The sequence below is a fragment of the Ylistrum balloti genome, unplaced genomic scaffold (genome assembly GCF_031769215.1).
Source record: "Ylistrum balloti isolate Yb309-2 unplaced genomic scaffold, AGI_CSIRO_Ybal_v1 Utg370452, whole genome shotgun sequence".
Classification (NCBI taxonomy): Eukaryota; Metazoa; Mollusca; class Bivalvia; order Pectinida; family Pectinidae; genus Ylistrum; species Ylistrum balloti.
The window spans coordinates 583271-606381 of record NW_026782300.1 but is presented as its reverse complement, the minus strand read 5'-3'; the positions used below and the strand labels follow the sequence as shown (position 1 = coordinate 606381).

Sequence of the window (23111 nt, the reverse complement as noted above, 5' to 3'; positions counted from 1 at the left end):
AAATATGTTCACTTGAATTCTTTCACTCACATACTGGTCTTATATATAATTTCACTGCTTACATAAATTTTCAATGATCAGCTTCAATTACTTAAATTTTTCTGTATGTCTTGTGTATGTTTTTTAAATCACATTTTACCATAAATTCAGTTACACTGGCCATTGATTTATGATGTGGATTTTCTAAATCTATAAGATCTGAATTTACTGTCAATACTTCTAGATCTTCAAGCCATCCTTGTTTAACATTTATTTCAATGTCTCTGCTAGGATTCTAACCCAGGACCTTAGATTACTAGTCTGATGCTCCACCAATCGAGCTAAAGAGAAGTTCTCTCTAGCTGAGCGGTATATTGCCACTAGTAATTTACCAGGGTCACAAACTCCTCCTTCAGGAAATAACTTGTCCTCAAGTCTCCAAAGGTTACAGCAATGTCTGTAAAAGTAAAGCTAAGTATTGTTCCATAGTCCCTACATGGGTACCAATGAAACAGAGGTCATTATTGATTTAAATACCAACTCTAGGATTCAAACCCAGGACCTCTGACTTACTAGTCTGACGCTTAAATGACAGAGCTAAAGAGATTTCTCAAGCCAAGAGGTATATTGTGCCTAGTTTTTACCAGGTTACACTTGTGTCAGAATAGAGTGTGTTGATAACTGACTTATTTACTAATAGACACCAACTTAACCTCCCTCACCTACATTAGTTTTCATCCATTTGACCTACATTTAATTTCACAAGATAGCTGACCAATGTTGCCCTCAGGTCTTAGCACATGACCAATGGACAATTGGGGTCAAAATGTTTATCAAAAGAAGATTTGAAGATGACCTTTGTGAACTTGACCTTTGTGAACTAAGTATTTGACACCTTGACCAACTAAACCAGCAAATGTCTTGGTATTAAGTACCAGGTATATATACATACATATATATATTTACATATATTTTTGTGTAAGTGTGTGTTCACTGTTTAACCTGACCATGTATAGTCAGCGCATTGGGTAAATCACTTCAACTCCTTTATCCAAATATTGAGACATTCTACGTGTATCAAAACACAACAAGTTTCCGAATATTTCAAATGATATGAAAAAAAATCAAATCATACAAAACCAGTAACACTTCAAAACTAATAACTTATTCAATTTTTAATATTTTTTTTTATCTTTTCAGTTATCGTTTTGTTTGAGTGATACAAACCTGGTAAGGCTGTAGCTAAGTGGTTCTACATTAAGACTGACAACAATTTGTAATGTACATCATTTTTATCTAGTAAATGTGGTGAAAACCTGATATGATATGATAAGCACTCTCAACTGACAATACATTGCACACAACAACCTGAGACTATTGTTTTCCACTGTCGATTTTCTGCTTAGACTATCATATTACTAGCATTTTAACCTTTAATCTACTCATCTTTAATGTTATTTTTCTTAAACTTATTTGTAGTTCATTTTTTTTATATCAGGAGTGCAGAATAATATTTTTTCAAATGGACATAACTGCAAAGAGAAATGGAAAATGAAGTACATCAAATCTTTCAAGGTGGAAAGAAGTAGAGTGTCCAATCCTCACTAATCATAATGGACATTGTTCTTTTCTCATTCATTATAATATTCCTGCAGCCTTGATTAAAATTTAAGAAACACTGACCTTGACCTTAGGAACTACTTAAATTTTATATTGCATATCTACATGCTTACCATCACATAGGAAGTTTATAAATTCTAATTACTGGATTCTGAATTATTTTCCACAAAATGATTACAGGGAAACCATATCTCCTATATATATATTACTACAACCAAATATCAAGTCAGTAAACACTGAAAGAAAGACGTGGTTAAACTACATCTGCCAGTGTATAACACTTGTCGAAATATTTGCTACTGTATGCATACTTTTTCAGCATGACTTTTGCACACTAATTACAACAGGCAAGATACTGCTGTTTCCACCTCTGTGTATATTTCTTAAACAGATCACATACACACTGTATACATGTATACATACAGAGAGTACTTCCATTATTACTTCCATATATAAAACTAATCCATACTCATTAAGCATGTCTTGTTTCCATTAATAGGTATCTTAAGTGGAGTGTGTTTTAACAAACAACCAAATAAACAAGGAGATGTATACTCACATGCACACAAACATTAATTATTCACAACAAAACAATACTGCAATACAATTTCTACTGTAAAAGTGAAATTTAAACTTTTTCTCTTTAAACTTTAAAAAATCTCCATCTGAAACCTTGCTAAATTTTCTAGTGTTTCTGATATGTTTACATAAAGGGACATTTCCACACCAATTTAGCAAACATAAAACTGCTGATTGCATCCACAGAATCAGACATTGTACTCTGTCACCATGTCCACTTATATATATACATGTATTTCAAACTCCTTTCAATATTTTCAATCAAACATAAATTCTGTGGGTGATGAAATTGTAAAGAGGTTTCCATTTAGTGATGTAGTGGAAATAGCCAACCATAAAAATGGTCCTCATATTTGCTGTCTGAAAAAATGGTACAGTGAAAAATTGAACAAATAATTCATAGTCTAAAAAGTAATTCTGGAATCCTCCTGGTAAGATAAAAAAAAACTTGTATGATTTGTGTGAATGAGCATCAAAAAATGTATCAGTTAAATACTGTAACATAGTTTATGATATAAGAGTGACCTTCACCTTTGACCATAACAATGACCTTTGACCATAACAGCCTAACACAGATAGATCTAAAGTCCTCACATCAAATTTGATGTTAAATATCTGTATAGGAATTTTCATAATTCATTTGAAAACCTTTAATATAGAGATGAACTATCAAAGACTTAATGTATTTAAACGAAGTATTGCGAGCAGCCCAACTCTGGAAATACTATAACATCCATACATGCACATAAATATCAGTGTATGATGAATTGGCAAAAGTTGTCAAATGAGACCTTTGACCCTATTGCCTTGACCAATGACCACCTAAATATAAGGTTAAGGACATGGCATTATGGTATTATGAGGTATATACGAACCAAATAGATTTAGTGGGGTACAATATTTCAGCATGAAGCACTGATAATTACTTATCTTACTAATCTGATGGCAGTCACTTCTGAACAAAATCTGGCATCACAGAAAGTTCAGCATGGGCACTCCAGCATCAAAAGGGGTATACACATGCAAAAGCAATGTAATTCTGCCTATGTCATCTTTTTATGATGTAATCACATACAAAATTCAGCAATTCTAGGTGAAATAGCACATGATTGATATTTAATATCCCATTCAAAATCTTTGAGACAAAAGGCCATATTTCAATACATAGTTGGAAAGAGGGCCCAATTTAATTATGTGACAACATTGTATCATTCCAAGAAGCACTCATGAACAAAATTTGACAGAAATTATCAACTGTGTTTATGAAAAGAATTTTCACTAATGAACTGATTCAAAGACAATGTGGTAAGTAGGTATGGTGGATTTATTGACAAGCCAGCTATGTCTTCATACAGAGGAGGCTGATATGTCTATATAGTAATGTACACAATCCATTCAAATTTGATCTTTAATCCTAAGAAATGGTTTCTGCCTAATTTTATGAAAGTTTATGAAGTAAATTTTTAGTGAAATTTGATAATACAGTTGTTTTTTGCCTGAAATATGGATATCTTTCTTGCCCCACATACACATATAGATAAAATAGTGTGAGAATAAATGGAGGTAGAGCGATAAATGTGAATCCAGTTCATTTTCTGTCACAATACCTGCAACAAAATTTCTTGTAAATCTGACAAAATAATATGGACCATTATTGGAGATGAGGATAATAACAATGTACTGCACAGTAAGTTTGGACACATAACTAGGAATGAACTGGCTCATTCTGTAGAGAACACATTACCGTCAATACACCCTTGTCAAAACGGCAGCAGTGAAGAACCATCAGTCAATTCCAAACTTAACCCTGTTTTCTCAAAATGACAACACGCTTTCACAAGAACTAGACCTAAGCCTACAAACACTGTAGTTTACAGTAATTTCCAGATATGAAAATGAAACTTCAAATCTTGAACCTTTCAAAAGTCACCATTTTGAGTACAGATGTGAAGACAAGAAAAAACATTGGTATTGGTTCTGTATTTTTTGTTGTAATTTAAAGAAATTCAATTTTAGGAGGTGACACCATCTGTACTTGATTTCTGTAAGTTTTGAGTCTAAATTGTCATGTTCATCATCTACGGCCTCGTCTTTTCATTGCCGCTAAACACTGGGGGCAGTACCATTTGCCCTTGGGAGCTTGTGTCAGACCCACACATCCGTAGTGGAACCATTCTATTGGACACTGAAAGATAAACAAATCACATATTCACCTTATATACTTGACCATTATAGCCTTTTTGAAGTGATTATGCAGTTTTATCAAGAAATTTGTTTCGACCATTTGACAGGCCAAGAGTTCATAATATTAAAATGAAAACTGGACCTGTAGATCTACCAAGCAATAAGAAGAGTCACTGAGATAGAAAGCATGTCACTAATCAACAAAAACCAAAACCATTTACAGGAAAGCTTGGTCCAGATATGATGTTTTGGAACATTACTGATACAGTAGGCTTAACACTGAAAGTGAATCTAATGTAGTTTGAAATCCTGCAAGTATGATAGAAAACTTGTATAAGAAAAGGAATATTATCAATACAGACTATAAAACTGAAAAAAATATTATTTTTAAATAATGCTTTAATGACTTGAATTATGAAGGCAATCAAAATGTGAGAACAATTCTAGTTCTCCATGTTAAAGTACCATGGTACTCTGATGGTTTTGAAAATAGTAATTAAATTGACAAACATTCAGATTTAACAATTACATGCAAATTCTAAAAAAGCTGATTCTTTCTGGAACTTTTTTCTACAATGTAATCAAATACTGCAATGTAAGATAAATCTCACACAATTAATACATTTCCATACTAGTTATTGAATACTTAAGATAAACATGATAAAAAATCCAATTTATGTTGTGGTAAATGATATTTTTCAGAGAAATTTGTTAAAAGATACTACAGATTTGCATTTTAGTTTAAAATTACATGACAAATTTGATAGAAAACTTACATCATCATTATCACAGCCGACCATATCACCATAGGACACCTGGTTACAAAGGCAATAACGAGGCTCGTTGGGATCATTCTGCCAGTCGATGGGCGTACCATGCTCATCCACAATCTGTAACTCTGTACTGACCTCCTCAGCTGCTGGAACAGGATCTCTGATAACAGGCTGACTGGGCTGGGGACGCGAGGGTGGGGGGATGGGAGGTATCTGTTGTTGGGGACTAGGTGTTGGTATACTGGGTTGTTGTGCAGGAACTGTTTGTTGTTGTTGTTGTTGCTGTTGTTGTTGTTGATGCTGTAGTAACTGAGCTGCTTTGGAAGTTTGTCTGAAAAATTGAAGAGAAGACTCAGCAGGGTTATTTATGTTTCAGGATATATGGCTGATATACTGTAATTAAAAGTAATAATGTAGTACTCCCATCTCTTGTTGATCCTTATTTTTTCCTTATTTATCTTTAAGTTTTTGAAGTGCGTTAATGTTGTAGCTAACATAAAACATTACTTTAATAATTCCTTAATTATCTTAAAGTTTTTGAAGTGCATTAATGTCATAGCTAACATAAAACATTACTTTAATAATGACTTATTTTGCAAAACATTTCTGTAAAATTTTTATACAATTTCAGAAAATTTGGAATGAATTGTGAATATGATGATAAGTATTCATGAAGTAAAAATCATTTTGACATGAGAAGTGGTGTTGTCAGACAGCTATACTTACTTTTTCTGTCGAGGTACTTTTGCCGGTGGCTCATGACTAGAAGTGGGTGTTGATGGTTGTGAGTTGTAACCTGTTTCTTTTGGAATGGAAAGTTCTTTAGTAAGGTCAGCTGTTCGTGACATTGCCACATAGCTAGCTTTCATACTAGGAGTTCTCCTGCCCTGCTGCATCTGCAAGAATGGACAGCAAGACTTATAAGGCGCTGGGTATTACTTGTTCAATTTCAAAGGGAAATAGTTCCAACATTCCCTAAAAGATATTGCCTGATCTTATAATTCAAATTAAATATAACATAACACATTTCAGATTAGGTTGTTCTGTTTCAATGTATTATCACAAAAAGTGTCTTTACTACTTTTCAAAAACATCATCAAGAAATTTTATTCAACGTACAAAACATAAATTGTACAGCTTTTTAATCAAGAACATATTACACATTCCTTCCAAACATTCTTAAAGATTTTCTTCGGAATCATAATGAAGTTAATAAGTTATTAGAACTATTATTTTTTTTTCAAGTAAAATATGTTCTTCCCTGCAACTTATGTACACGTGAAAGATTTGTTTTTGGTGTTTAAGGACCCTGACTTCCAGTAAGTCTTAGAGAACATAAGACCCTTTTTATTTCTCTGTAAATCTTGGAGAATTTAAGGGATCTTGTCCTTTCTCTATAAAGGTTGGAGGAGTCAGAGATCAGAGACCCTGTTTCCATTCCATTTACAGCCTAGAACCCTGTCACCTCTATGGAAAGGTTGGAGTGGTTTAGAGCATTATCATCTCTCAATGTAAAGCTCAGATGATTTAAGGGACCATGTCCTCACTTCCTGTCAGGATTTGCGGAATTAGGGGACCCGGTCCTCTTTCTCTGTCAAGGTTAGAGGAGTTTAGGGTCCCTTTCTTCTCTTCCTGTAAATGTGTGTGGAGTGAAGAAACACTGTCCTCTCTCCCTGGAAAGGTTTTAGGAGTTAAAAGGGACCCTTCCTTCTCCCCATGCATAAATTTGTGGAGTTAAAAGACCTTGTCATCTCTCCCCGTATAAGATTAAGAAGGAGCACAAGACAATTTCTTTTCCCTTGCGAAGATTTGTAGAATCAAAGACACCCTGCCCTCTCTCCCTCTATAAAATTATGGAGTTAAGGAACTTCTTAACTATTGAGGTAAAGTTGGAGGAGTAAAGTAATCCCTCCTTCTTCTGTTCCTATAAAGTTACAAAATGTAATGCCACTTACCACATGTTGTGTTGCTGCAATAGCCTGAGATGCGGCTGCGGCAATAGCTGCATTACTTCCGGCTCCCATGTGACCTGTAAAGTATACCAACAACTATACAAAGCATTCACTATTATAAAAAGCAACAATAATATGTTTTACTTTGGGCAAGTTATTCAATTTTTCTTATGAACATATACAAACACAAAAACCAGTGTAAATGTTAATGACTCTAAAGAATTCTTCCTGTTTAACACTGGTACAGTGAAAATATAAACTGTGCCTATTGTTACCGATGTTCTCTGATAAACATTCTTATTCACAAACTGTGTTTTCTAATCCATATTGATACCATTTTAATAGCAGTGAGTGCATTGCCTGGCATAAATCAATAAATTTGTTACATCACAGTATTGCGTGCATAGTTGCATCTGTCATAATTGGTTTTGCTATTAAAGTAAGTTAAGTATTAGATTTGTACATTTTGAACTAATGCAGACATATTGGTTTTTTTACACTTATCTGTAACCTTGAAAGTCACTTTGAACATTCATGCAGAATCAATTTCATTAATAAATATTTGCAGAATAGGCAAACAAACTATTTGAAACACAATCATTGAAAGCAATAGTGAAAGCTATGATAATACAAGTATTTTATCATTTGTTTTACGATATTCCTAAAAATGTTAAAGAAAAGGGAGAGCAGACCATCAAAACATAAAAAAGAAAACATTTACCAAGACTGTAAGTAAGTGATGGTGCTGGTGTGGAGTTAAACATGGGCATAGCTGGTGAGTTAGACCCAGAGTTGGACTGCCTTCGTGCCCCAATTGTCTCCCTTGCAGCTTCATGAGCCAGAGAGGAAAGCACTTTTTCTGTTGTGATCCTTTTCTCTGTATGGTTGGTTACAGAAGGTTGAGATGTTGGAAGTCGTCTCTCTGTTCACAAATTTTGTGCATATAACAATAATATATATACTGCCAAATATTTCATAACTTACAAAACTTTTTAGATATGGTGTTTTGAATGTCAGGTTTACAGACATTTGATATACACCAGATCCATGATTCTCCATATACACATGGGTGAAAGTTGCACATTTTCAAAATTCTGAAAATTAAGCTGGGGGTCCTGGGGGCCGCTAGGGCCCTAAATTGGTCCAGAGCAAATCCCTGGTGGGGGTACAAGTTGGGGCAGAGCCCCCATGAAGCCCCAGGGATATAGCTAATAGATAAACATTTTAAGCAAGAACAAAGTACTTCTCATTTCAGTTCAAAGTAACATCTTAATATACAGAACTGTAAGCTTTAAGTATTCTTCCACACACTTCACAAAAAGTGATCCCACTAATGTCTGGGTTTTTTTTTAACCACTGTCCCCATTTTTCTTCGTTTTCATTGATCTTGTTAAGCCACTGCCATTGCCACTTACTTTTAATGTCTGTCTCAAGTTCTTTCGTATCATACCCTGGGGGTAAATACTTCATTTTGTCAAAAATTACTTTGTCATAGTAACTATCAATGTTCCAATGTAAACACAGACTAATTTCTGGATGTCGTAAACAGTGTAGCGTGTGAAAACAATCGATTATCTCAACAGATTTCCAGGATTTGGAAAAATGGCCTCTGCGGCCACTGAAAATTCAGAATTCCGGATTAATCTGGATAACTTTCACCAATGGATATAGAATGCCTTCATTAATTAAGAAAGTATGTTCTGAGGAAGAGAATATTAATGAACAAATATAGCCAATTGTAACACATGATGATATGTAATACCTTGTATTTTCCTTCAAATAAGACACACAACTTAATAGTCTGATGGACAACTTACTTTCTGCTCTGTGACTGTTGATAGATGGCTGTTTGTCTAATTCTAATGATCCTGAAAATTGAAAATAATTTTTATGATTGGTATAAGAAAATAAATTTGTGTCGATTATACAGGATTGAAAAAGGTTTGAAAACCTGGGTTTACAAAGAAATATTTTGATAATTAAAATGAAATTGGATATCTTAGGTTTTTTGTGTTAAAAGTCAGGCTTCTGTTGATAAATGTGTTGATGAAGTTTGAATGGGAGATAAACAATATTTACAACATGATCAAAATTCTAGAAAATTTCTCTAAGGTTATGAAAACTAGACGACACAGTTTATACAGTCATAAAAAATGTACACTAATTATTGATAAAGACCATACCCTGTTAGTGATTGATAATGAGAACAGAGAATACTATATACTCACGTTTTTCTAAGACTTCAGTAATACCCATATTGTCTGCTTCTAATTCCATTTTAAACTTTGATAATTCTTGATCTAACTTACGCAAATGTCTATCAACCTATTTCAACAGAAAATCAGCAAATCTATTACATTAGAAAACAATAGGCCCTTTGACCTGAATCACTCATTCTCTTCTATTTTCTATTTCTATCTGTTGTGTATATCATTTATAAACAATTCAATTTCAAACTTCAATTCTAAGACAAAACATGTTAGCATAAGTTTATCTCAACTTTCAATTTTTCTTAATTTTAAGAGTAATGAATTTTAAAAATGGAAAACAAATTTGAATCATCATAATCAAACAAAATGGATATTGGTATTTGTTATTGATCATGAGCAACCTCAAATATATGAAAAAATATTTGGCCTCAATTCTATTTGTGTTATCTCATTTTCACATTCTCATTCATGAAAAACAAAATAAGAGATAAATGTAAACTACACCATTCAAATGAATTGTTATTATGGTATGAGAAGAGTACTTGCCAGCATATGAAAAAACATCCTGTATACATACCAAATCATGAATGTGGTTTGCTAACTGAACCTTTTCATCTGCATCTTCTAATGATTTGTAATAATCCTGAAGTGAAATATTATTAATTTCAATCAAAATATCATCAATATCAATCAAAATATTATCAATAAGATCAATTTACTTTACTCTCAAACTCAATCAGTTCTTTAGTACAGAGTTTGAAATTTGTAGTGTTGTATTATATTTGTAACTTCAAAATGTTAATATATTACAAAAAATAAATCCCCACTTTTATGTATACAATATCGTTATTATGCTAGTATTTAGCATTCAGCTTGTAAGTTTGGCTTTAAATAAGAATTTTGGAAAAATGAGATAATATATGTTTTAGCCTCTTATGTTAGGAATTCTTTGAATCTATTAAAAAAAAAAACTATGATGCAAGTAAATTAAACATTCTTACAACTTACTTGTTTAATTTTCTCGAATTCTTCTTCCTTTGATTCAGATTTGACATTTGTTTGAATACATTTCTTGAAAAATGACTTCACACGCTCATCTAAACTGTCCAGAGCATCTGGAGACAAAAAAGTAACAGAAATATATAAGCAGTATGATTATACACAATTACCAAAAAATGTCTGTTAACAAAATTGAAATGGAAATTATTTCATTAAGGCTGGATCTTCTTAGGAATGTTTAAATACTAACAACTCAATCCAATTGGTTGAAGGTTGCAAATTAAAAGTCCAAGTTGAAAATCTTTACATTATAAAAAGTATAAATAACCTGATAGTTTTAATTCCTAACTAAATCTCAGTACATCTAATACATATTGCATCCCTCTGTTCACTTTTTCACAATTACAAACAGTTATACCAGGATGGTTGACCAACCACCTATAGAAGAGATAATGTTGCTAAACCATATGTTCATGTTACTTTATATAATCTTACTTTGAACTTGCAGATCCATTTCTCTCATTTCTGTTAATTTTTCTCTCATTTCCATTGGAAGATTCTCAATCACTGAAAAATTAAAACTGAACTCATGAGATAAATGCATCACATTCAAATGTATCATAATTATATTACCATGAGTCTTTTTCCCAACTGGGTGACAATTGCTAGAACACAACTTTTTATAAAATTGCATGCAACTTTTTGTTTTATTGTGTCTGAAGTTAAGAAACTTATAAAACAGATTTGGTGATATCATCATACAACGTAATCGAAAATTTGAACGTGAATATATATAAGATTATTCAACTCAAACATGCCCGATATCAAGTTGAAGGTTATACTGTCCATATGGACAAGCTGGTACTTTTTTCAAATGAATTACATTGATGTGAAAATAGTAAAATCATAAATACTTTGAAGTCAGTTAAATAAAGTTATCTAAGGGATTTCAATAATTTATAACAAAGGACTTTTACTATATTCGTATAAATATGAGACTGTGACTGTGCGTTTTGTGGCTTATTACATATATAATCTACACAAACAAACCGATTTCAAAATGTATACTATGACATGGCTTTAAAAATTGCTATCTATAATAGTTACATGTTCAGTTTAATTGTATCATGAGCAACATACTTTCTAAATAATCTTCTAAATACAACATTTTGAAGTTTTTGTGTTAACTGCAGTTCCTTTTTCAACTTTCTGTTTCACGTTTTACATCGGAATACATCGGACTGTAGAATCTTCTTCACTAAAAAGTCTAGATTGCTTCCGAATGATTTCACCGGGTAAATTAAACACGTGTAACAGCACTTTTGATTGGATAGACTGATTTAGGTATACAGTGGTGGTTTCATTTCAGTGATACATTTTAGCGAATTCAAAATATTTATTTTCTTAAATATCACCTCTGTGTTGAAGTAGATCATAGGTATATCGACTTATGAATACATATGAATAAGATGAGAACAAAACTAAAATGTACGATCAAGTAGCCAATCATAATGTCTGTTGTAAACTATCTCAGAAATAGGCAGAGTTAGGCTTATATTATTAACCCTTATAATAAAAAAATACATGGTTGGATGAAATATGAAAATTTTACGTGTCGACAAGATAAGATGAATTATCATTTCGTATGAGTAAATCTAGATGCAAATAAAACTTCAAATACAAAAATGTGATATAATACGGAACTAATATTATGATATGCCCTTATTGATGTTTTCCGTCATCTGCTAGATTTCCCGAAAAAGGATGAACCGCATATTTACTAAAGCTTGGAAGACATTTTCAGGGTTGACTAACTGTCATAATTTGAAAATACATTATTACATAGGATGTTCGAGGAAGTATGCTTCATCAGGTGTACGTATGCACAAAAGTAGACTTAAGCAAACTTGCAATTTAATTAACGTCATAGAAACTGAGAGGGCACCAAAGACGATCATTACAGCCGTTCAATGTCATACTGAAAACATTGCTCATGAACATGGAAATATAAGTATAGAACAGGTCCTACTGTAAAGTGTGATGAATTGATGTTTCATTTCGTTTCAACACAATTTTATCATACAAAAACATACAAATAGATCAGATGATAGGCAAGACTTAAATGGTGTAAATAGGAAGAAGAAATGAAAAAAATCACCCTGTCCTTACTAGTGTTTAAATTGGCCACCCTTCAGTCTCTAGCCGGATACTCAACTGACTGACTAAGGGGAAAATACCACTAGCGAAGGCTAATAAGGACCAGTAGTCTCAACTGCACTACACTTTCCTTCAGTCTTTCGACCCCGTAAACAACAACAACACATGTTCAATATAGGTATATTTAGTTACATACAGGTTTTCGGTATCTGTGACTTGTCCCATTGCAGGGTATTGTCTCATTAACAAACGTCTGTGTTCTGGTGATGATATCTCCATAGCAGTATCTCATTCTCCTATAGTTTCTACTCATGGAATGGTCAACAGCACCAAATCTATAATAGGAAGAAGTAATAAGAAATAACCCTGCCCTGCTGGGATTTGAACTTGCAACCCTTCGGTCTCTAGCCAGACACTCTACTGTGTGATCAACTAAAGGGAAATTTACACTAGCAAAGGCTAGTAAGGCAACCTGTACTCTCAACTTCAAACTTGAAGTTTGAAAAAGATATGTCAAGATCAGTATTTAAGCACTACATTAAAGCAAACCTATGAAGTCAGGAAACTGTTCCATGTAGAAAGGTGCAATTGTGCCTGGTGCACCTTTAATTGATATGCTCCTGGCTTGGTATGCAATACACAACATGTCAGCATGCAGATTTACAGATGTAACAGGAAGGAGTAATCAAAAATATGTTCTTATATATTGGCCCTTGTGGATATAGTTGGTAGAAGCAATGAATGCAGTACATGCTTTTTCTCTTTGTCATCACATGCCAATAGATACAGAGCTGTCCCTGATATGGCCTGTACTTTTGACCTCTTGCTCTCTTGCCAGATAAACTGTAAGCTCAAAGCTATATCATATCAAATTAAACCTTGAATAATTTTTGTAAGAGAGGAGTTGCCTTCATTTCATCTGTCGTTTTCATTAGGGTTTCATCTATACTTGCAATAGTTTTTACTGCAGCTATATTGTCTTAACTTCAGTCTTATCTAGGGGCCATATCTCATGTACTCTGTGACCTATAAATAACTTCTCAGTTCTGTTATTGTTCTTGTTATATTTATATTGAAATGTATAGGTCTTATGTCGCTTTACCATTTTCTATGCATATTTCATTGCCCAATTTGGAACTGAAAAAATTGTCCAGATTTTGGGAGCTGTGCTTTGTAATTGCTTGCATTACTTTGTCTTTAAAATGATATACTTTTTAAGGTATAAAAACAAAAATTGATTTACATGGCCAAGGTCAATAAGTAATGTAAGTGATTCAGGTTAGCATTTTATTATTTTCTGATATTTGGCATTGATTTCTTGTAAATTAATCCAAGATTTTTCTTTAAATTTTCAGGCAACCAAGCGTACTTGTTTGTATGACTTCCATTGTAAAAATGGTGCAAAGATGGTGCCATTTGGGGGATGGGAGATGCCAGTTACATATGCACAACAAGGGCTTTCAACTTCCCACTTGCATGTTCGATCAGAAGTAGGATTATTTGATGTCTCCCACATGTTGCAGACAAAATTTACTGGGAAGGACAATGTGGCCTTCATAGAGAGTCTGGTTGTAGGGGATGTAGCAGCACTAAAGGAGAACCAGGGAACACTGTCTCTTCTCACCAATACTACAGGAGGGATCATTGATGACTTGATTGTTGCTAAAACTCACCAAGGATATATTTACGTGGTTTCTAATGCAGGATGTGCTGAAAAGGATTTAGATCATATAAAGGTTTGTATTTGAACTCTTTGTGTAACTGCACCTTGTCTTTGTATGTTTGTTGTTGTTATCAAGGTAAAAGCCATGATCCTGTTGTAAGTCCAGTGTGCCAACACATTACTTCTTGCACTGAGTCAGTTGATTGGCTTATTACAGGACCACACAGGGCCAACATTTTACTTCTTAATCAAAGTCAGGGGGTGAGCTCTTTACAGGACCACAAGGGGACAACACATTACTTCCTACTTAGAGTCTGAGATTGGGCTTAATACAGGACCACAGAAGGTCAACACATTACTTCATTCTCACAGTCAGGGGGTGGGGTTTTTACAGGACCACAGAGGGACAACACATTACTACTTACACTGAGTCAGTGGATGGGCTTATTACAGGCACAGGGGTCAGCACATAACCTCTTAATCAAATTTAAGAGGCAAGCTTATTATAGGATCACAAGGGGCCAACACATTACTTCTTACTTAGAATCAGAAATTGGGCATATTACAGGACGACAGAGGGTCAACACATTACTTCTTACTCAAAGTTGGCATTGGGCATATTACAGGCCACAAAGGGCTAACACATGACGTCTTTCTCAAGAGTCGAGGGATGGGCTTATTACAAGACCCCAGGGCCAACACATTATTTTTTACTTAGAGTCAGAGGTTGGGCTTATTACATATATATGGAAGCATGGGCATAGGCTAATTGTAAGATTACATACACAACTATTGCTGATAGTTTATATTTAACATTTCAGTAGAGTAGGAAGTGCTTTATTTATTTCACTTTCTTCAGAATGCAGTTCCCAAAGTTCTGAATGAGATTAATGCTGTCACAATAATATTTACATGACAAAAAAAAACAACATGATAAAGTAATCTGTATGTTGTGCAGAAAAATCTTGCGGAGTCGCAGAGTAAAGGCATGGATGTTGACATGGAAGTGATAGACAATGGACTCCTTGCTCTTCAAGGTGTGTATTTTTTAATCATCATCAATATAATACTGCTATAAGGATTAGAATGACAATGATCATTACCAGTTTAGCAAGTTTCTTTAAACACAAAAAAAGTGCATGAATTTGACACTATTATTGTAAAATTTATATTCTGACAGGTAGCACATGCATTGCTTGCATATATTTATATCTGTAATTGCAAGTTATATTTTGAATTTTTAGGTCGTCTGACCCCAAGGGTCGAGATGCCCCATAGCCATCGTGCTTCATCCGTCATCGTCCACCGTCCGCCGTGCGTCGTCCGTAAACTTTTCATTCAAAAAACTTCTTCTCAAATACTAGAAGGCCTAGGGGGCTAATACCTGGCCCATAGCATGCTGGCATGGAGCCCTACAAAGTTTGTTCAAAGTAATGACCTTGACCCACTTTCAAGGTCACAGGGGTCAAATATGTTAAAATATACAAACGACTTCTTCTCAATAAGCAAAAGTCCATGAGTGCTGATATTGGGTCTGTAGCATGCTGGGATGAAGGGCTACCAAGTTTGTTCAAATGAATGACCTTGACCCACTTTCAAGGTCACAGGGGTCAAATATGTTAAAATATACAAACGACTTCTTCTCAATAAGCAAAAGTTCAAGAGTGCTGATATTGGGCCTGTTAGATGCTTAGAGGAAAGGCTACTAAGTTTGTTCAAATGAATGACCTTGACCCACTTTCAAGGTCACAGGGGTCAAATATGTTCAAATATACAAACGACTTCTTCTCAATAAGCAAAAGTTCAAGAGTGCTGATATTGGGCCTGTTAGATGCTTGGAGGAAAGGCTACTAAGTTTGTTCAATTGAATGACCTTGACCCACTTTCAAGGTCACAGGGGTCAAATATGTTCAAATATACAAACGACTTCTTCTCAATAAGCAAAAGTTCAAGAGTGCTGATATTGGGCCTGTTAGATGCTTGGAGGAAAGGCTACTAAGTTTGTTCAATTGAATGACCTCGACCCACTTTCAAGGTCACAGGGGTCAAATATGTTGAAATTTTTAAACAACTTCTTCTCAACAACCAAAAGGCTCAGAATGCTGATATTGGGTCTGTAGCATGCTGGGAGGAAGGGCTACCAAGTTTGTTCAAATGAATGACCTTGACCCACTTTCAAGGTCACAGGGGTCAAATATGTTAGAATATGCAAATGACTTCTCAATAACCAAATGATTAGAGTGCTGATATTGGGCTTGTAGGATGCTTTGAGGAAGTGTTACCAAATGTGTTCAAGTGAATGACCTTGACCCACTTTCAAGATCACAGGGTTCAAATATGTTAAAATCTGTAAACGACTTCTTCTCAGTAATTAAAAGGCTCAGAGTGCTGATATTGGGCCTGTAGGATGCTGGGAGGAAGGGCTACCAAGTTTATTCAAATGAATAAAGCCAACTGCTTTAACAGCAGACTCACTGTTGTTAGAGTTTGGCTTGCTTTTTGTCAGATGACCGTTAAGGCCCATGGGCCTCTTGTTATTTTTTACTTCTAAATGAGTAACAATTGGTTGGTTCTGATGTCAAAGGCAGATCAGAGAGACAGTTTCTTATGAGCTAAGAAGTCCTTTTTGACCAATAGCTTTTTGTTTGAACTCTGATATCACCGCATTTCAAATGTGATGCAGCATCATGGTTTTTCTAGTCCAAATTATATTTCATCTTGGATTTTAAATGACTTCGTTTCCTTTTTAGAAAAACTTTAGGAAGACAAACTTTCATTAAAAAAAATAAAATGAAAAAAAAGAATAGCAGTGTTTTTCTCAAAATAAGCAAGATTCATTCAAATAACTACCAACTGGTACTGTGTTAATGAAAATAGATTAAAATCTGAATTTCCATATATAATATACTATAAACTGCAACAGTAATTTGAAATACTGATATTTGTTCTCTTGTTTGGAGTGTAGGTCCTAAGATGGCTCAAGTGCTTCAAACTGGAGTTGACTTTGACCTTTCTACTCTTCCATTTATGACAAACACCCTGGCAACAGTATTTGGAATCCCTGAATGTAGAGTGACAAGGTGTGGTTACACAGGAGAGGATGGTGTGGAGGTGAGGTGTGTTTTGTGTCCTTCAGTGAAGAGTGAAAAGATACAGTTACATAGGAAATGACATTGTGGAGCTTAGGTGTGTGAGGCTTCCTGAGTATTATGACAAAGTGCAATTACCCTGAACAGAATGATGCAGAGGTGAGGTGTGTTTAGTGTCCCAGATTATGGAGTGACAAGATGTGGTTATACACTACAGGAGAGGACAGTGTGGGAATGAGGTGTTTGGTATCTCTGAGTGCAGTGATAAGGTGTTTTAAGGCAGGGAAGGAATGTGTTGAGGGGAGGTAGGTTTGATATCACTGAGAATAGAGTGAGGTGTGGTTACATAGAATAGGATGGTGTGAAGTTGAGGTGTATCTGGTGTCCCTGAGAGTCAAGTAACAGGGTGTGATTACACAGGAGAGGACAATTCAGAGATGGGATGTATTTGACATCCCTGAGTGAAGAATGACAAGTTGTGGTTACACAGAAGATGATGATGTGATTTGTTATCACAATTTCTTGAAGTACAGGATGGATCTTTCTCAAATTTCATATGCAGGCTTCCCTTGGTCCCTAGTTGTGCCTGTTTGATTTTGGGACTGATCAGAAAAACAAGATAGCTGACAGGCAGCTGTCTTGGATTTTTTTCAGTGAAGTTTGTTATCACTTTTTTTTGAGAACTACTGCATAGATCTTTCACAAATTATATGTGTAGGTTACCCTTGATCCCTAGTTGTGCTCTTTTCATTTTGGGACAGATCAGGGCCAATACATTTAGAATACATGGTCAGTGTCTTGAAATAAAAGCAGTATTTTGGCAAGGATGAAGAAAGATAAAAGAGGCTTACCACAATTGTTTTTCTGTCCTGAGCCAAAATACTGCTTATATTTTAAGACACTGACCAAGTATTCTATTATTCCTTCAACATAGATGGAAAACCTGACTATTGTTGTTCAATCCGTGTTTACCTGAATTTTGCCTGATGACAGACTCCGAAGTAATTGCTTCGCATTGAGATATAGTTCCAAACTTGATCGGATATGACATTGATTTTATGAATTTTCATAGATCAACATGTTCATTACAACATGTAAAATCACTTACTTTAACAACTATCTATATTTCTAAATGTAATATTTAAGTAAAAATACAGCTGGTTTTCGTCACTGCTAAATACAGCAAAAATATATGTGGCAGGTGTATTCCAAAAATGGCAGTGCCAGTTGCAGGATAAAAGTCATTTTATTGTAATGAATGGGTTATCAAAATCAAATATATAATATACTTTTAAAAGTTAATGTAATTTACCTGCAGATATCAGTGTGTGCTGATAGGGCAGAAGAACTTGCCAGTGCTCTGTTGAGTTCTAAGGAAGCAAAAGTAAACCTGGCTGGTCTAGGTGCTCGAGACAGTCTTCGTCTAGAGGCTGGCTTGTGTCTCTATGGCAATGATATTGATGAAGAGACCACTCCAGTTGAAGCGAGCCTTTTATGGACTATTGGTAAATACTGTGGAATTGTAACACTTTGTGTGATGTGGAAACGACTACCTGGTATCTTAAATGATTTTAATAGTAAATTGATAGTCACACATGAGCTAATGACACTGTGACATGTGCTTCCTAGCACAGTGACACACTATGTATTGCAGTGACATACTAATTAGCATATCAACACCTTATTTTTACTCTTTATAATACACTGACACACTGATATAATATGTAATGCATTTGAAATACTATTTAGCAAATCAATATCGATCTTGCTGTGGGTACCACATTCACAAACTATGAAACACAAAAACACACTAATGTAATGGACACACTGATGCAACACACAAACACCATATGTTACACATTAACACACCAATGTGACACAATGACACACCAATGTAACACAATGACACACTAATGTAATACACTGACACAGCATGTTACACATATACACACTAATGTATTACACAGACACACAAAGAAACACATTGACATGCTATGTAACACATTGAAACCATATCTAACTGACAGTGTATAACACATTAAGATACTGTGTTTTTTAGCATATCAACAGCTAGATAACATTAAAATTGAAAACATATATATGTACCAAAGGATCACCTATGTGACTAAAACTAGAAAATAATTGTATATTGAATTTAGGTAAGCGGCGGAGAGCAGAGGCCAACTTTCCTGGAGCTGATATTATCTTACAACAGATAAAGGACAAACCAAAATCAAAACGTGTTGGTTTTCTGTCGACTGGTGCACCTGCCAGAGGTAAGACTTGCAGGTTTGCTAAAACCTTATTTAATGTGAAATATTTTTGAGTCTCCATGTCAAAAAATAAGATCATTGTGTCAGGTGTCTCAGTTCCTACCAGAAAATGATTGGCCCAAGACAGCAACATTAAAGCAGCAAAGTCTACTTCAATACGGTGTAACATATGTTTCTGATTACATGTTTTATTATAAAAATGAACAGATATAATTAGGTATTGCCTATGTGTAAATTTAAGGTATAGTAAATGTTAAGATAAAAATTCAGCCATTCACACTCCAGTAGCATATGATTCACTGAGGTGATTCCAAAAATGGCAGTATGTACTAAAGTTGAAATATTATATTTCAAAATGGCTGCTGGCAGCCATCTTCACTTACCTGAAGAAGGTCAAAATGTAACATGCACAACAAGGATCCATACTGAAGCTCAAAAAGTTTCAAGGTAATCTGTAATCCATTCAGTAGTTCATCAGAATTAGTGGAAGGAGACTTCAATGCATATTAACTAGCATTGAAGGCAATCTTTATTAACAAGTACTGCTACTTCTCTATAAAGGCCACTGGTTTCTTGTCCCAATGTAATACAATTATAGTAATATGCTGCTTTTTTCTGCTCTTTAATAGACAGGTTTCATTTTATTATTTACTAGTGACCATGTTGAATTTGAAAACACTGAAAATGAGTAAATATATGGTATACTTATAAACACTTTGATAGTGTACGTGTTATTTTCTGTTTTGTTTTATAGCTGGCACTGTTGTGTATGATGAGGCTGGAGAAAAAGTGCTTGGTAAACTGACCAGTGGATGCCCTTCACCTTCCCTTAACAAAAATGTCTCCATGGGCTACATCGACACGCCATATGCAAAAGTTGGAACCAATGTCAAATTTGAAATCAGGAAAAAACTTATTAATGCAACAGTCTCAAAAATGCCTTTTGTTCCTGCAAATTATTTCACATGAATAAATATCACATTTCTACCTCTTTAGCATTTTGCCTTCAGATAAATGTAAAGTTACATTTATTTTTCTCACCACAATGTGCTTGTCATCTATTTTTCAGCATTTCTCCAGCTGTGATTTTTTGTTTCTCGTTTTCAACTGAATTTTTTATAGTAATAAATGTTCAATTAATTTTAAGCAAATATTTCCCTCACATTACCATGGAATTTCTTCCTTGCTGACAATAAACCTAATTATCTAAAAAGCAGAATAGTACCAGTATTAACAGTTTACTGAAGGATTGAATAATATTATATAGAGGTTTATGGGGTATAAACCTCAAGGAACTTGAGACAAATTTTATGTTAGTTAATATATTCACAGTTCTTATAAAAAAAATGTCCCAAGGCTCATATGAGGTTTATACACCATAAACCTCAACATAACATCTTATCCAATCCTTATATTTGTATTTAGTCTGATTTTGAAACTTTTCTTGTGAGTTCATAGCAAAACAGGTCTTGTGCAAGCTTATCATGAAACTTGTCGAAACATGCATGTACATCTTCCCACTTCAGCCTAATGATTTTTTTTGGAACTTTTATCTGAAACGCAAACTAATTCATAGAAAGGAATTCATTTTGTATAGACACAATCAGTTTTACAAAATAAATAAAAAGAAAAAAATGATCCCATGCTCGGTGGAGCAACTGACAGTAATGATAATTCCTTAAAGGGGAAACAACATGGTAGATAGATGTGTGTGAAGTTCACTTCATTTCTCTCTCACACTCACAATGGAAAGAGCATTTGCTGAATGTTGAAATTGACTGAAATGCAGCCATACTTCATACAAGTAGGTCTTGAAGCAAAGAGAGATTGTTCAAGCTGATGCCAACTGGAAAATACATCGAAAAGTATGTGCCAATTATCTTGGTAGATATAATGAATCCAAGTTCAATGGATATAGAAATATGTATTTGTGTTAGAAATTATTGTTTTCAAAGCAACAAGTGTACAAAAAATATGTGCGGTTGAATATTCTGAGAAATGAAGAGTAGAAGTTTTCTATTGTGTGATATTTTGGGTCATTGTTGATCAGCAGAGAAAATTTCATGTAACAAACTATGTGTTTACATAGAAGCTGACTTATCTTAATTCTTATACTTAAAATGTCAATATATATATAATCTTTTCATAAAGTATTTTCAAAACTTGTGAATATTAGTTTGTAATCAGTTTGACTTAAAATGTCAATATATATATAATCTTTTCGTAAAGTCAATGGGCCAAAGGCCAAAAATATTTTCAAAACTTGTGAATATTAGTTTGTAATCAAGACAGATTTTGAATATACATGCATAAAGTATGCAGCATACCTGGGCCAAGGGTATTACATTTCATATTAGCAGGTCTCAATATGCAATGATATTAAATTACTTTGTGCATCTGATTGCATGTCATGAATGCTACAAAAGTTGAGTACAATCAAACGCATCTGTAAAAGACTACCAACTGGAGCGTAGAAACACATTTTTTAGACAGATGATCCTTAAACAGAGGTTAACATACATGTACTATGAGTTTTATTGCATTTGGACCTGCAACCAGATATTTGTTTTATACAGGTTTCCTTTGTAGGCAGGTATTTGTTATATACAGGTGGCCTTTGAGGCAGGTTTGACTGGTGGTTTAATTACTATACTGTACAGTGTGTTTTTGTCCTTTTGACAACAGTATTTACTCGTAGTTTACTGAAATTTCTTACATATAAGATCTGCTGACATAAATCTTTCATTCAAAACCTCATTGGACAACTGGTCCATCAACTTACAAGTATATGTATACATATGTCTAAATTTGCTTACTGAAATAGCGACATTATTTTTTTATTGAATCTCAAAGTACCAAGACAGATCTCAGCTTCCTTAGAAACACAAACCACCCATGTTTTAAAATATGAGAGTGATACAGGTAGCGGAGGAAATATATCAAATAAAAACACATCTTGTCTGGAATATACCTAGTGAAAATGAACAGATTCTGAGTTTTCTGTCCAATACTTTCATTTCTGATCTGTGTTACCATTTTCTATTTTAAATATTAAATGCAGCCCTGGGTTGTGTGATTATCTATGTTTGTTAAAACATAAAATGTATAGCTATGACAAATTCTGATTTATTACCTGAATAGCTTATCAATTTAGCATAAATTTCTATTTTGTGAGTCTTTCCATCAATTGATTTTTTAACAACTTCTGTGAAATATAAAGTACAAAAAAGATTATAAAATTAAATGTATGATGTGTACCTGGTATATACTGGTACCAAAGTTACAGTAGGTCCTTAAATGTTAATAGTCATTTACTTGCAGTGATGGAGTCCTTTAATTGGATTGATATTTTATAGTGCATGATATGTAATTTATAATTAAAGAAAAAATTTTAACATAAATTTGTGTCATCTCTTCTGTTCTGTAGAAATATATCTTGATATGGTTTTATTCTTGTGACAGCTACTGGCAAACTTTTCCTGTGATTACTCAACTGAAAAGGAAATTTTGTTTTTCATTTATTGCCTTCTCTATCCTTTTTATCAAAGAAATTTCCCCCAGTCAACACAATCCACTAGATACTCAGTCAAGTATACTGAGTGAGATTTGGTAATGATATTTTACTTAAGTATC

General features: G+C 34.0%; 2 protein-coding genes across 2 annotated transcripts; one reads left to right on the top strand and one right to left on the bottom strand.

Annotated features, from left to right (window-relative positions):
- Positions 1-1190: 1190 nt before the first annotated feature.
- Positions 1191-11486, bottom strand: LOC132555100 (inhibitor of growth protein 3-like). Its single transcript, XM_060219442.1, has 11 exons — positions 11437-11486; positions 10792-10863; positions 10306-10412; positions 9875-9940; positions 9316-9412; positions 8905-8955; positions 7809-8009; positions 7091-7164; positions 5862-6031; positions 5139-5466; positions 1191-4363 (listed from the first exon to the last, which is right to left on the bottom strand). The coding sequence occupies exons 1-11, from the start codon at positions 11462-11464 to the stop codon at positions 4253-4255; spliced, it is 1305 nt and encodes a 434-aa protein (XP_060075425.1). The 5' UTR covers positions 11465-11486; the 3' UTR covers positions 1191-4252.
- Positions 11487-12038: 552 nt separating this feature from the next.
- LOC132555122 (aminomethyltransferase, mitochondrial-like) lies at positions 12039-21624 on the top strand. The gene is made up of 7 exons (XM_060219465.1): positions 12039-12171; positions 13809-14189; positions 15075-15153; positions 17082-17227; positions 18524-18710; positions 19365-19481; positions 20233-21624. Exons 1-7 carry the CDS (start codon positions 12061-12063, stop codon positions 20445-20447), a joined length of 1236 nt encoding a protein of 411 aa, XP_060075448.1. The 5' UTR covers positions 12039-12060; the 3' UTR covers positions 20448-21624.
- The last annotated feature ends 1487 nt before the right edge of the window (positions 21625-23111 follow it).